Here is a 15,613-nt window from a genome sequence, read left to right as displayed (position 1 = left end):
CAATGCATAAGATCTTTAAGGAATTTTAAAGGTCTTGACGGACCTTTTAAAGGACATGATGGAAGATCTGAATAAAGGGCGCATTATCATGTTTCTGATATTGTAAAGATGTCAATTCTCCTCAAACCAATATATTCAACACAATTCAAATTAAATTTCAATGAGACTTTTCCCTCTTTTTCCTCTCAGGAACCCATCAAACTTATTTTAACATTTATATGGAAAAAAATGATTCACAAAAATAGCTTAGTCCGATTTTGCAAAACAAAAAATAAACCCAGAGAGGCATCACCTCACCACATCTGAAGACATACTACAAAGATATAGTCATAGAAGTCATTGTGCAGGAACAATCCTAGATCAGCAGAACGGGATAAAGTGTTCAAAAACAGGCACATATATGCATGAATCTGAAATATAGTGACATCATGAGCTACTAAGGTAAAACGACTTTTTTAATAGAGTGTTGATAAAACTGGCTCATTATGTGGACAAAAATACCTACAGACCTTTTATACAAATTTAAAACATTAAATGTGAAAGATAAAACCATAAGTTTAATAAATAAAAATTGTGTGACCTCATGGTCTCTTGAAGACCCCCAAAACAATGAGGCAAAAACATTGATGAATTTTTCTATGTAAAAATGAGGGAAACATTGGCAAGTTATCAGGTGGATAAGAGATATTAACAGGGTCCAAACTGATAAGGGATTAATATTTAAACAATACAAGAAACTTGTAACAAACAATAAAAAGACCTTGACCAGCAGAGAAATAGGCAATAAACAGAAACATACTTGTTTCCCATTAGATCAAATTGCAAGATTTTAAAGGTTTGATAGGTAATTTACAAAGAGAAACCCTAATGACTAATGACTAGTTGAGGGGATGGATATTCAACTTTATTAGGAATCCAAGATATGCAAAATAAAATGAGGTCTCACTTTTAAAACATTCCATTTAGCACAGATGAAGAAGCTAGGTGGTACCAGTGCTGGTGAAAGTATGGCTAAATCCAGTTTTCTCATGTATGTAGTGGAATTGTAGGCTGGTGCAGTCATTCTGGAGAGCAACCTGATGGTTCTGGGTAGAGTATATGCCTGGGATTCAGCACTCCAACTTCTGTTATATACCCACTGAGAAACTTATGAAAAGTCAATAAGAGAATTTACAAAGATTTTTTTTTTTTTTTTTTTTTGAGACAGAGTCTCACTCTGACACCCAGGCTGGAGTGTAGTGCAGTGGTGCAATCTTGGCTCACTCCAACCTCTGCCTCCTGGGTTCAAGCAATTCTCCTGCCTCAGCCTCCCGAGCAGCTGGAACTACAGGCGTGCACCACCACGCCTGGCTACTTTTTTGTATTTTTAGTAGAGATGGGTTTTTGCCATGTTGGCCAGGCTGGTCATGAATTCCTGGCCTCAAATGATCCACCCACCTCAGCCTCCCAAAGTGCTAGGATTACAGGCTTGAGCCACCATGACCAGCCCAAAGATTTTGAAATAGAATTAGGGCCAACCATTCGCTATAGTAATAGATACTATGTAAAATGTGGCTGCATGCTAGGAAGTACTACACAATCAACAGGATAACTTACTAGAGCTACACACTGCAGAAGAAATACACCTTAATAAAAGCATTGTAAGAAAAAGAAAGGTCTATAGTATAAATCTATTTATTTAAACACATAAACAGGATTTATTTTTCTACATATCCAAAATTATCAGAATGGGCCCCTATGAGGGCAATGGCAGAAATGGGTAGTCTGGAGATGGAGAGCATGTAATAGTGGTAGATAATATAAAACGCCTAAAGCATTTATTGGGGCTGATGTGAGAAGCATATGGCACAATACACATAAAAGGACCTTCAAAAATATAAATTGTGTTGGAAGGCCAAGTTGGGCGGATCACGAGGTCAGGAGATCAAGACCATCCTGGCTAACACGGTGAAACCCTGTCTCTACTAAAAATACAAAAACAAAATTAGCTGGGTGTGGTGTCAGGCGTCCGTAGTCCCAGCTACTCAGGAGGCTGAGGTGGGAGAATGGCATGAACCTGGGAGGCGGAGTTGCAGTGAGCGGAGATCGCACCACTGCACTCCAGCCTGGGTGACAGCACGAGACAACGCCTCAAAAAGACAAACAGACAAAAAACAAACAAATATATATAGATATATAAATTGTCATGTACTCAGAATGTATTGTATTGGCAATCTTAATGGTAAAAAAGAATTATTGACCAAGAAACTGCTTTGGTTTATACAAAGACTGAACAGATTTTGCTTGGTCTTATTCAAAGGAAGGGATTTCAAGATAAATCAGGTAACATATAATGGCCTGAACATGAAAACATTTTTATTTTGAACTCAGCATGAAACTTGGAGGATTGCTTTTCAAACCTTTAAAATCTTATACTTTGATCAAATGAAAAAAGTGTGTATTCTTCATTTAAAGAACAGACTAGGATAAAATAAATAAGGCATTAGAAAATTTCATCATGTGTTTCTAGTTTGTTTTTTCTTAAGTTCAAAGACTGGACTCAGATTAAACAGACAACAGTGAACAACTTCTGAACCTGCAACTGCACATTCAACTTAATGGTATGTTGAGATTTGTTTGATAAGCTAACAGACTGATCAGGATAAATAAAACAATTTGTGTTGACAGCAGTAGCTCCATGACCATTCAATACATCTCTTTAGAGTTGAAGTTCATAGGCGTTTGGATTTTCTGGGAGCACTGGCTGTCTCCATTGCTTAATGAATATTCCATTTCTCAAAGCCGTTTTGTTTTCCAAGCTACTGATGTCTTTTAACTGTTACTTATAAATAGAAAATAGCTTATATTTTCAAGATAGCTCTTACCATGATCCTTCCATTTTCTTGGGTGAGCAAATATTCCCAATGCTTCCTCCATTTGGCAGGGTCATAGTGAAAGGTGCAGCATATTCAATTTTTTCATCCCTCTGGATGCAGTAGAGCTCAAGTGGCTTATAATAATACTGCCATTTCAAGGGCATGCCCTTACCTTCTTACCATTTACACGGTGTGATAAGGGACCACTGGTCGTTTTAAGTACATCTTTGAGTTGACCCTTTCCCCAATAGTATTAGATATTTCTTTCTTTTCAAAATGCAAACACCAACTTGAACCAGACAAATATTTCTTTTAATCAGTAAAAGAACCAGCACAGTTCATAAGAGAAAAAACACAGATGATCCATATGAAAAAATCAAACCCTTACGGAACTGTAAGATTGATGCCACTTTCACTTACTGACAAATATTAATCTTCTCCATCAAAGGTTGTTTTTTCCTTTAAGAGATGAGTGGTGGTCTGTGATTTTTCTAAAAATGTTGGCCATGTTCTACTGTCTTGACACTTAAATTTACATCCACTAAAACATCTCTACCTCTTAAAGTTTTTGTTTATTGGTTTGTGTGTGTGTGTGTGTGTGTGTGTTTTGTTTTTTGTTTTGAGACAGGGTCTCACTTTGTCACCGAGGCTGGAGTGCAGTAGCGAGCACCACCATGCCCGGCTGATTTTTCTATTTTTTGTAGAGATGGGGTTTTTTGCCATGTTGCCCAGGCTGGTGTTTACTGCTTTTTAAAGTCTAGAAGAAACTCTTAAGAAATCTTGTTTTTTGTGAAGCAGTATCTGAGATTCTGCAATTTCTTCATTTTTGTGCATAATTTTCTTCTGTTTAAATTTAAATAAAAATAAACACTTTTTACAAAAAAGTTCTCTGTGTTTGCAGGTGGACAAATGGGTACTCATAAATTTGGTTATAATATGACTTGGTATAAATGTTCTGAAAAATTGTTTGGTAATATGTGTCAAAACCATGTGTTCATATAGATTAACCTAATTATTACATTTCCAGATATTTCTCCATACAGAATTCCATGAAGAAATAACCAGATATGTGAAAAAAAATTTATGTCGACATATGTTAGTCATGGCATTAGAGGTAATAATAAAAAACGGGAACAATCTAAATGTCCAACAACAGGGCAGATGTATTTTGGGTAATTCATATGTATTAAAAATGTATAACTTATGAATTAATTGACATGTATCACATATTCGTATATTCTATATTTTTTTTAATTTTAGTGACAGGGTGTCACTCAGTTCAGGCTGAAATGCAGTGGTAGTGTGATCATAGCTCACTGTAACCTTAACTTCCTGGGCTCCAGCAATCCTTCTGCTTCAGCTGCATAGCTGGGAATGCTGGCATGTACCACTATGCCCAGATAATTTATTTTTATAGAGACAGGGTCTCGCTATGTCGCCCAGGCTGGTCTTGAACTCTTGGCCTCAAGCAGTTTTCCTGCCTCAGTCTCCCAAAGGTCTGGGATTACAGATGTGAACCACTGTGTCCGGCCTTCATAAATAATATTAATTTATATTGATTCACTCTGTAGTTATTAATAGAAATCAGGGTTTCATGGAATGTTTATGATACAATATGAAGTGAAAAAGCCGTAAACAAAACTGTACAAATAATAGCCCAATTTTGAAATACAAACACAGAAGACTTTTAAGTAAGTATTGAGTTATCATTTGGCAACATCATTCTCCTTTATTTACTTTTCAAATTTGCAGTTGTCAAGAATTGCTTTCCTTTTTGCTGATTCAACAGATTGTAACTTGCTGAGCAAGTCTCTGGGCTAGGTACTGTAGTACCTCCTTCCAGTTGTAATGGAAATTTCAGCTTTAAAGTGCTTTCATACATATATATTCTTACTGCACAAGCAAAATCCTATGAGGGAGACAAATATTGATTTTCCCATTTGACAAATGAGGAAATAAGTCTTCAGAGAAACTGGACCAGTTGTCTTGGCATAATCACATGACTAGGAAGTATGGAGTGGGGACCAGAGTCTTAGCCTAGTGCTGGTTTCTTTATGCTTTTAAACTTATCTGTTTTATGGGTGGTCTGCATAGAGAGTCACCATGTGGCACAACTCCATGGAGCCCCATTTGTAGTATTCTAAGGGGATGGAATCCCTTAGGATTGAACAATGCGTGATCATACATAGTGTATAACGTGGGCACCTTGACCATGTGGCACTTCAGTGTATGCCTGCTGGTTTTCATCTACCAATGTCTGCATTTCTTTGCCTGCAGGCTTGCTCAGAAGCCAGCAAAGGCTGCTTTGTCTACTGGACGTGCTAGGGAATTGCTATCATTCTCCCAGAGTGGTCTTTCAACCAAAGTCCTGGCCCTTCAGCTGGGATAAGTCTGAATTGTTTGTTCTCGTTTGTCCTACACTGTTTCTCAGCATTTTACCACAGGAATTAGGCTTTGGCAGCCTATGCTGTTATGCAGCTAGACGACACGCCCTTTACTGGCACCTTCTCTTCTTCTCCCCGTCTTTCCCACTCCACTATCCCTATTGCCTACACCTCTCAAATAAACCACCTGCCCTGGCATCTTCGTTTCAGGAAAATAAAAACAAAAATGCCATAAATGACAGCCCTGTGCTTAAAGGCTAACTGGGTACCTGAATTGTGTAGCTCATGTAATAAACAGAGAAATGTATCAATTAATGTTTTCGGACATAGAGAAGGTGCCTTTTTCAAAGTCAAAGTCTCATGATAAAAGGCACATTACCTGTTACTACTTAGAAAACAGACAACTCTCACATCTGCTACTATATCAAGTTTTTATTAAGAAGTAAAGTGCTCAGTATTACACATTAATAACATTCTTGATTGTCGAGAAAGACTTGCATATGTAACGTCTTTTTAATAATACCAGTACACAGGGAAAGATAATAGGGAAGAGATGAGGGGGGAATTCTCCATGACTAAAGAAGAAAAATATATGTAATTTATGGGTAGAAAGGAGGAATTCTGCAAAATTTTGCAAGTAAAATGAAAAACAGTACAATAAAAAGTATCATAAAAAGACTTTCTAGTGACCATAATTGATACATGGCACATGGTCGATACACATGGATACCACATAATAGCTGCACTTCAAATTGAAGTTTGTTTACATGTAACAACATGGTACATATACATAAATATGTACAGTCAATATCCCTGGAATGCAAACTTTAGTATGTAGTAATAAAGAACTTTGTGTAGCATATTCAAGAGAAAGTAAAGATAGAGATGAAGCCATGAGGAAAAACTTACAGAAACCCAGTATGTTTCACTTTCAACCTGGAAAGGTCTATTTGCTCATGTTCTCATTGGAGATTGGACTGACATTCTACCAGTTAAATGAACAACTTGTGAATTTAAAATATAGCATTAAACGACAGGATTCTCTTGGTTCTCCAAGTGAGGGTTATTCAACAGCACTGCAAGCTCTTTTGCTTATTAGCGCTCAAAATGTCACCTTACTCAACATTTCTGTAAAAGAAGATTTTTTTTTTTGAGAAATAGATTTCTCCCCATAAATTTGGGTGAGACCCTCTCGTAAAGAAAACAGTGTTGCTAACTCAAATTTTGGCTGATACTGTCTAATGTATGAACTTTTAATACCAAAACCTCTTTTTTATTAGATTGAGCTCCATTTGGATTATAAATCCTAGTTTTGAAACACAGGATCAAGAATACTTGAGTACTATATTTTTTATTTTTGCATTTTTTGTAGAGATGGAGTTTTGCCACATTGCCCATGTTGGTCTTGAACTCCTGGGCTCAAGTGATTCACCTGTCTCGGCCTCCCAAAGTGCTGGGATTACAGGTGTGAGCCGTCATACCTGACTGAGTACTATATTCTTAAAATAGTTTAAAACCAAATGCTTTATGAATTTCAAAACTTTCTTAAAATTTTGCTTAAAATGAACATAATTGTTGGATAAAGACTTTCAGTGCATACTAAAAATTTAGTAAGTTGGTCTCACTAGATGAGTTATAACATTAAATTCAGTTGCAAATGAGTAGAGCCACATGGGAAAAAGAATATGCAGATAAATTTTTATGCTAAACTAACCATTAAAAGAAATTAAACTGAGTGACAACTTAGGGCTCCCTCCAATTCTCCTGTGTTATGGTTAGAGATGCCATTTTATCCTATAACTGATCTTTGGTGGTTTTACTCAGCTTATTCAAATTAGAGCCAAAATAATGTAAAAATTAAGTGATACAGTTAGTCCCATAGACATCAGATACGATCAACTTACAAAAAAGCATAGTATTTAACATTCATCTTAACCATTCACACAGATTCTATCATAGTTTGGAGTTCCTTTCCATTTTATCTTCTAGAAAAGTTTACCCCAGGAAACTAGTTGAAAAAAAAGGCTCCTTTCTTAAAAGAAAGCTATGTATTAAGCTCATGAACTATGCCAGAGTGGAAAGGAATGCCCCATTTTCCTTCACACTCTTGGAAAAAAATAACAATACTGATTTTTGTGACTGGAAATGAAACTCAGAAGCCCTTTGGCAGTTTTCTAGCTTTAAAAGGCTACTTCATTGTCAACTGAGAAGACTCAGTCATGATGGCAACTGGGCATACCACTCAATACACATCATGAAGATTGTTTTTTCTGTACTCAATATTTACACCTAGATTTCTTATATGAGAAAAAGAAAAAAAAATCTTTGAACCATGGGTAAAGTTTATATAAAATAAATTAAAGTGCAGAAGATTAGCAATCGGTCACAAAGACTAGCATCCTATGGTGGTCAGGGCATATAAATAGTGTGCTTGTTACAGCAATTCAGGACAGCCGCTTCCGCACTTATTAGAAACACACATACCAAAACACACATATCATACGTGGACATTAGAACTCCCATTTCCACCTGCACCTTCCATGCCTTCTGTAGATTGGGAGGAAGATGGGCGGGAGCTTCTGGGGCGAGGCTGACCATTTAGTCCCACTGGCGTGCCTAAACCATGACTGATCTGGGAAGCTGCATCATCGGATTCCCAGCGTTCCAACTCTTCACGCACTAGCCGTTCCATCTGTTCCCTATGGATTTCACTGTCACGACCCAGCCTTTCATCCTAAAAAGGGAAAAAGAAACTGGTGTTGGGGGCAGTAGAAGGAAATGCCTTAGGAAGTCCAGGGACCAAATAATCTGTAGTTTGGTAAGGCTGGAGATTTACAGCATATAATAGCAAATCTCAGAGCTGCTGGAGTAATTTTTCACTTAATTCTACCCTGCAGTGAAGGCAGGACCATTAGCATATGGAGTATTAAGAAAGTAACACCTCCAGATTATAATTTTATCTGTAGTTACGGAGAAAGATAAACATCTCAGCCTAAGGGTTAGACAATATGACTACCTTAATGTTTTATAGCAAGAGATTTTATAGAAAGAGTGTTTCTGTTTCAGAGAAAAAAATCTGAAAATGAGAGTAAATGGAAACATCATTGTGAATTTCTATAAATGTAAATTTTTTTTACTCTTCTTCAATACTTCAAATACAACTGTCACCAACATATATTTTCATTAATAACACCATGCTCAGCAGTGGTGTTTTCAGCTCATGACTACTGACCTCGGCCACCCCGTCCAACAGCCTTCCCAGCACCTCCCTCCTCTTCAGTTTGGCTCGCTCCATAATCTCTAGCTTCACGATCACGGCGTCAATCTTGGACACTATGCTGCCGATGGAATGCTCCATCCGGTCCACTCGTCTCACCAGGCTGCAAGGAAAACACAGTACAGAGGGACAAAGTGCTTGTCATTGTCTTTTCAGCCCCACTGGCTTTTCAAATGGAAGTGCTAAGATTTTTTTCTTAAGCAACACAATCATTTGAAACACTTTCTAAGTTGTCTCAAGCTTTACAGATTAACTCTTGGATGCCACTGGTGGGAGTGTTAACTGAAACAACTTTCCTGCAAGTCAGCGCGTATCAGAAGTCTTAAGAATGTATGCCTAACCCTTTATTTAGACATTCCATTTTTAGAACATTTTCTAAAGGAAAATTTTATATATGTGTAATTTTTGGCTATAAAAGAGTGCTGCTTCTTAATCGTGGATCATTGAAAAATGGCTACATCAAATGATGGGGGGGTAGGGCATGATGGCTCACACCTGTAATCCTGGCATTTTGGGAGGCGGAAGTGTGCAGATCGCTTGAGGCCAGGAGTTCGAGCCAGCCTGGGCAGGATGGCAAAACTTCATCTCTAAAAAATAGGTGGGCATGGTGGCATGTGCCTGTACTCCCAGCTACTTGCGAGGCTGAGGTGGAAGGATCACCTGAGCCTTGGGATGTTGAGGCTGCAGTGAGCCGTGATCATTCCACCGCACTCCTGCACTCCAGCCTGGGTGACAGAGTGAGACCCAGTCTCAAAAACAAACAAACAAACAAAAAACACCCAACAATTGGTAGGAAATTAAATAATCATTGTTCATCCGTACAATAAAATTCTAAGGAGACATCAGACATTATACTGTGGCAGACTATTTAATAAAATAGAATTAGATTTACAATATATTAAATAAAGCTTGAAAAACAGTATGAAAACAGCATGTTCACTTATAATTCTATTATTTTGAACTTAAAAAATGTATACAAATACTTTAAAAACTCGTAAGCCAAAGACCTCTGCAATGGTGGCAAGAGGGTTCTGTAGACTCTCTCTTTAGTGAAATAACTGTAACTGTTGAAAATTATTTTTTAAAACTCAAATATTAAAAATTTCTAGAAACTTTTAAGGGTGTACAGCAAATGAAAATGCATTTATTCAAGAAAATCTACTAAATTTTAGTATGAAGAGATTCTGTGGCACTGAAGTCATAATCTGAGCCTTCTCTCCTGTCCCCAGCTCATGTGATAGAAGCACAATTTCACACGGGTGCAGCTAAAAGCACAGGGCTCCCTCCTCCCCCAACTTCCAGTCTAGGGCTACAGTATCTCCCAGGGAGGGGCAGGCTGCCAGCATTTCTCATTCTAACATTTCCACTCTTTTTTTGAGACAGAGTCTTGCTCTGTCGCCCAGGCTGGAGTGCAGTGGCGTGATCTTGGCTTACTGCAACTTCTGCCTCGTAGGTTCAAGTGATTCTCCTGCCTCAGCCTCCCGAGTAGCTGGGACTACAGGTGTGCACCACCATGCCCAGCTAATTTTTCTATTTTTTTAGTAGAGATGGGGTTTCACCACGTTGGCCAGGCTGGTCTCAAACTCCTGACCTCAGGTGATCCGCCTGCCTTGGCCTTCCAAAGTGCTGGGATTACAGGTGTTAGCCACTGTGCCCGGCTTTCCCACTCTTGTTAAAAAAGTTTTTTAAAGCTTTTTTTTTTTTTAATAGAGACAAAGTCTCGCTATGTTACCCAGGTTGGTCTTGAACTCCTAGCGTCAAGTGATACTCCTGCCTTGGCCTCCCATAGTGCTATGATTACAGGCATGAGCCACCATGCCCAGCCTCAATGTTCCTACTCTTTTTTTTTTTTTTTTTGAGACAGAGTCTCACTCTGTTGCCCAGGCTGGCGTGCAATGGTGTAATCTTGACTCACTGCAACCTCTGCCTCCAGGTTCAAGCAATCCTCCCACTTCAGGCTCCCGAGTAGCTGGGATTACAGGTATGCACAACCCACCAGTTAATTTTTCTATTTCTTGTAGAGATGAGGGTCTCACCATGTTGCACAGGCTGGTCCTGAACTCCTGGCTCAAGCAATCCTCCTGCCTTGACCTCCCAAAGTGCTAGGATTACAGGCGTGAGCCACTGTGCCCAGCCTGTTCCCATTCTTAAATGCATGTTGCAGAGGTTCTAATCCTGTTAAGAGTGGCTAAGGGGAATGGGGCTCTCTTCTTCCACTCAGTTCCCACTTGTAGGGTGGAGTTTCCATGTCAGAAGAAGCAAGGTGAGGAAATCAGAGACTGCCATCTGAGCCCAGTGACTTGTTCATAAAGCAGGATGTCACAGAGAGGTGGGCCACTGTCCCTGGCTCTGTAAAGCAGTAGCAGTTTTGCCCATGGGGAGACACAGGTCATAGGAATATAGAACTCTTCTCAAGTGAATGGACTTTATTTGGAATGAAGCCTGAGGAAATTAAAGACTAAGGATGCTCTTGAAAACAATGGAGATTGTAGGGATAAGCATTTACAAGGAATCTGGTAGCCTCATGAGATAAACAAATTACCAGCTAGCTCACCAGAGAGAACCAGGGAAAGAGACAGCTAAGAAGACAGTTAAAGACTGGCCTCAGGGGCCAGGCGTGGTGGTGCATATCTGTAATCCCGGCCTTTTGTGAGGCTGAGGTGGGTGGATTGCTTGAACTCAGGAGTTTGAGACCAGTCGGGGCAACATGGTAAAACCCCATCTCTATAAAAAATGCAAAAATTAACCAGGCATGGTGGCGTGCACCTGTAGTCCTAGCTACTTGAGAAGCTGAAGTGGGAAGATTGCTTGAGCCTGAGAGGTTGAGGCTGCAGTGAGCTGAGACTGTACCACTACATTCCAGCCTGGGCAACAGAGTGAGACTCTGTCTCAAAAAAAAAAAAAAAAAAGAAAAAAAAAGACTGGCCTCTAAAACTAGCCCTGCAAAGAGGCCTGAATTTAAGTGGATCAGACTGTGGAGCAAATTACATCCCAAGGCATTCTGGAAAACAATAGACCAATCAGTAAACAATGAAATGTAATAACTGGGTCTAATATCCACAGAGGCAGGAGGTATAACAAAGAGGTCAGAGAAAGTTAATGAGCACGCTGCTAAAACCACTGTCTTCCCAGAGTGACTACGTACATGGCCACAGCTGCGCCCTCTAAGGAATAAAGTCAGAGGCAGACACTGTGGGGAAACAGACTGTATGAAAAAGTAAACAAGCAAAGAGCAATAAAAACAAGTCCTGGGGAGGAAAGGGAATCACTAGCCAGAGTTTCTACAATATATTATCTAACATGTCCAATCTTTAACAACAACAACAACAACAACAACAAAACAAAACAACAACAAAAAACAAAACAAAAAAACAGGAAAATGTTCCCATACACAAGAAGAAAAAAAAAAGACAACTGAAACTGTCTTTGAGAGGGCCCAGATGTCAGACTTAGCAGACAAAGACCTGAAGGTACCTATTATAAATATATGCAAACAGGTTAAAACAAACAAACAAATAATAAAAACCCCACCATGGTTAAAGAAATAAAGGAGGCTGGGTCCAGTGGTTCATGCCTGTAATCCCAGCACTTTGGGAGCCTGAGCAGGGGGGATCACTTGAGCCCAGGAGTTTGAGACCAGCCTGGGCAACTTAGACCCCATCTCTACAAAAAATAAAAATTAGCTGGGTATAGTGGCTCATGCCTGTAGTGTCAGGTACTTAGGAGGCTGAGGTGGGAGGATTGCTTGAGTTCAGGAGTTCGAGGCTGCAGTGAGCTAGGATCATGCCACTGCACTTTAGCCTGGGTGACAGAGAGAGACCCTATCTATTAAAAAAAAAAGGAAGTTATGATGACATTGTCTCATCAAATACAGGATATCATCAAATACAGAATAAAGAGACAGAGATTGCTAAGAAGAAACAAATAGAAATTCTGGAGTTGAAAAGTATAATAAATAAAAAATTCAGGCTAAGTGCGGTGGCTCATACCTGTGACCCCAGCACTTTGGGAGGCCGAGGTGGAAGGATCACTTGAGGCCAGGAGTTTGAGACCAACCTGGGCAACATAACAAGATGCCATCTCTACAAATTTTTTAAAAAAAATTAGCCAGGCATGGATGGCAGCATGTGCCCATAGTCCTAGCTACTTGGGAGGTTGAGGCAGGAGGATCATTTGAGCCCAGGTGTTCAGGCTGTAGAGAGCCATGATTACACCACTGTACTCCAGCCTGGGTGATGGAGTGAGACCCTGTCTCCCTGTCTCTCTCTCTCTCTCTCTCTCTCTCTCTCTCTCTCTCTCTCTCTCTATATATATATATAAATAATAAATAAATAAATAAATAACTAGAGGAGCTCAACAGAGATTTAAGCAAGCTGACAGAAGAACAAGTCAGTGAACTTGAAGATAGATCAATACAGACTATGCACTCTGAGGAACAGAGAGGGAAAAAAAATGACGACGAACAGAGCCTAAGAGAAATATGTGATACCCCTAAGCATATGCATAATGCGGGTCCCAAAGGAGAAGAGAAAGTGAAAGAAGCAGAAAAAACACTTTCCAAGTAGGATGAACTCAGAGATTTATAACCAGACGTATCATAGTAAAAATACTGAAAGACAAAAGCAAAAAAATCTTGAAAGTGGTGACAGAAAATTGAGTCATCATGTACAAGGGGACCACAGTAAAATTAGCAGCTGTCTTCTCATCAGAAACAACACAAGCCAGAGGAAATGAAGGAGAAAGAAAAACATTCTCAGATAAACAAAAAATGAAAGAATTCATTGCTAGGAAACCTGCTTTACAAAAAATACTAAAGGAAATTCTTTATGCTGAAAGCAAGTGACTCCAGATAGTAATCAGAATCCACATGAAAAGGCAAAGAACACTGGTAAAGATAACTGTGTAGGTATAAAATATAGTATATATGTACATTTCTCCTTTTGTTCCTTAACTGATTTAAAAAGCAGTTGTGTAAAAATATGTACATAATTGGATCTGAAGGTCTATAATAGAAATGTAATATATTTGACAATAATAGGAGGTAGGCAGTAGCAAAGCTGTATCGGAGAAAGAGAATGATGACAGATGATAACTTGAATCCAGAGGAGCAAAAGAAGAGAATTAGAAATGGTAAAAAAGTAGGTTAATATACACATTTATAAATATATACTTTCTCTTCTCTCAGCTTCATTAAGAGATATAAAATTATATACTATATATTACACAATGTGTTATAAAATGTAATATTGTTCTAACAATGTGATTTGCAACATATGTAGATGACTATATATACATATAGATAGATGAATATATAGCACAAAAAGAGGGAAGAGGAAAAAAGCTAAATAGAAATGATTTCTATATCTCACTGGATTCAGTTAATATATATCTGAAGTAATTTTTCATAAGTTAATTGTATAAACTAAGTCTTAGAGCAACTCCTAATGACTAAAAAAAATGAAAAATCATTAAAAAAATTTAAATGTTATACTTGAGAATATTCACTTAATGTACAAGAAAGCAGTGAAAGAGGAACAAAAAAAAGTAAGCTAGGAAACAAAAAATAAAATAGCAGACAGAAATCAACTACATCAATGATAACATTAAATGAATGGATTAAGCAATCTAATCAAAAACAGAAATTGTCAAACTGGATAAAAAGATAAGATCCAATTATATGCTGTCTACAGGAGAGACATACTTCAGACTGAAAGATATAAATAAGTTTAAATAAAAGGATGGAAAAAGATTTATCATGCAAACAGCAACCAAAAGAAAGCTGGAGTGGTTACAGTAATATCAAACAAAAAATACTTAAAACAAAGAATTTTACTAGAGATAAAGTGGATAACATCTTGTAATGAAAACAGGGTCAATTCTTCTTTTTCTTTAGCCTCATTAAGTTGAGAGAGAAAATAGGGTCAATATATTAGGAAAATATACTAGTTATAAATATGTATGCACCCAACAACAGAGCTCCAAAATACACAAAGCAAAACCTTACAGAATTGAAGGGATGAACTCCAACTAATAATACTTGGAGACTTTAATACCCCACTTTCAAACGTGAATACCACATCTAGGCAGAAGATCAACCAGGAAATGGGAGACCTGAATAAAACTGTAAACAAACTAGACCTAACAAACATCTACAGAACACTTGAACAGCAGAATATTCATTCTTCTCAAATGCACAAGGAACATTCTTCAGGACGAACCATATGTTAGGCCATAAAAATATATAGAAACATTGATAAACACATGCAAATCGAGACACAAACACTGATATATTAATAAACATTTTTCATTGGTAGAAATATGTGAAATGTTAATGTTTTCTTTTGTTCTTATTTGCTAATTGCTATAGTAAACATATTATGTAAGAGACAAAACACCAATTGACAAGTTTTTTTTTTTGAGACAGTCTTGCACTGTCGCCCAGGCTGGTGTGCAGTGGCGCCATCTTGGCTCTCTGTAACCTCCGCCTCCCGGGTTCAAGCAATTCTCTTGCCTCAGCCTCCCAAGTAGCTAGGATTACAGGTGCCCACCACCATGCCCAGCTAATTTTTTGTATTTTTAATAGAGATGGGGTTTCACTATGTTGGCCAGGCTCGTCTCGAACTTCTGATCTCATGACCTGCCTGCCTTGGCCTCCCAAAGTGGTGGGATTACAGGCATGAGCCACTGCGTCCAGCCAGTATAAGTTATTTTTAAAAGCTGGATGATTAGTAATGGAAAGGAGTGAATTCAGAGAGATGAGGGAAACTGCCTGGTCTCATGTGGACTCTTGTCAACGCAAATTCTGCCAATTCCTTTATACTTACACTTGAAACTCTTCGTAAGAAACGCCACTAGAAATGCTTCCCCTCCTTCTGGAGCTATGTCCGCTATCTTCATCGTCATCCTCCTCAGAGTCATCCAGGCTTCGAGGGAAACTTCGGCTGCTCATGGGACGTGGTAAAGAACTGTGATCCAAATCCAGGTCCTCCTGAAGAACAAGGGGTCACTGAGTGAGGAGCAGAACACTGAGACCCCACAGAAGCCTCACCAAGGACTTGGGCAAACAGGAACTGGGTGCATGCCATTTACCTGGGATT

General features: G+C 38.6%; 1 protein-coding gene across 2 annotated transcripts in view; it reads right to left on the bottom strand.

Moving 5' to 3' along the window:
- Window positions 1–5,651: 5,651 nt before the first annotated feature.
- PKD2 (polycystin 2, transient receptor potential cation channel) overlaps window positions 5,652–15,613 on the bottom strand; it is a 70,012-nt gene continuing 60,050 nt past the window's right edge. For both annotated transcript variants that reach the window (XM_004039107.5, XM_055384628.2), the window contains 3 exons: window positions 15,341–15,504; window positions 8,472–8,619; window positions 5,652–7,973 (listed from right to left, as the gene is read on the bottom strand). In XM_004039107.5, coding sequence (XP_004039155.4) covers window positions 7,737–7,973; window positions 8,472–8,619; window positions 15,341–15,504 — 549 coding nt within the window. In that variant the 3' untranslated portion in view covers window positions 5,652–7,736. The remainder of the gene's footprint in view (window positions 7,974–8,471; window positions 8,620–15,340; window positions 15,505–15,613) is intronic.

Source organism: Gorilla gorilla, chromosome 3 (genome assembly GCF_029281585.2).
Source record: "Gorilla gorilla gorilla isolate KB3781 chromosome 3, NHGRI_mGorGor1-v2.1_pri, whole genome shotgun sequence".
Taxonomy (NCBI): Eukaryota; Metazoa; Chordata; class Mammalia; order Primates; family Hominidae; genus Gorilla; species Gorilla gorilla.
This window is presented reverse-complemented; position numbering and strand designations above follow the sequence as displayed.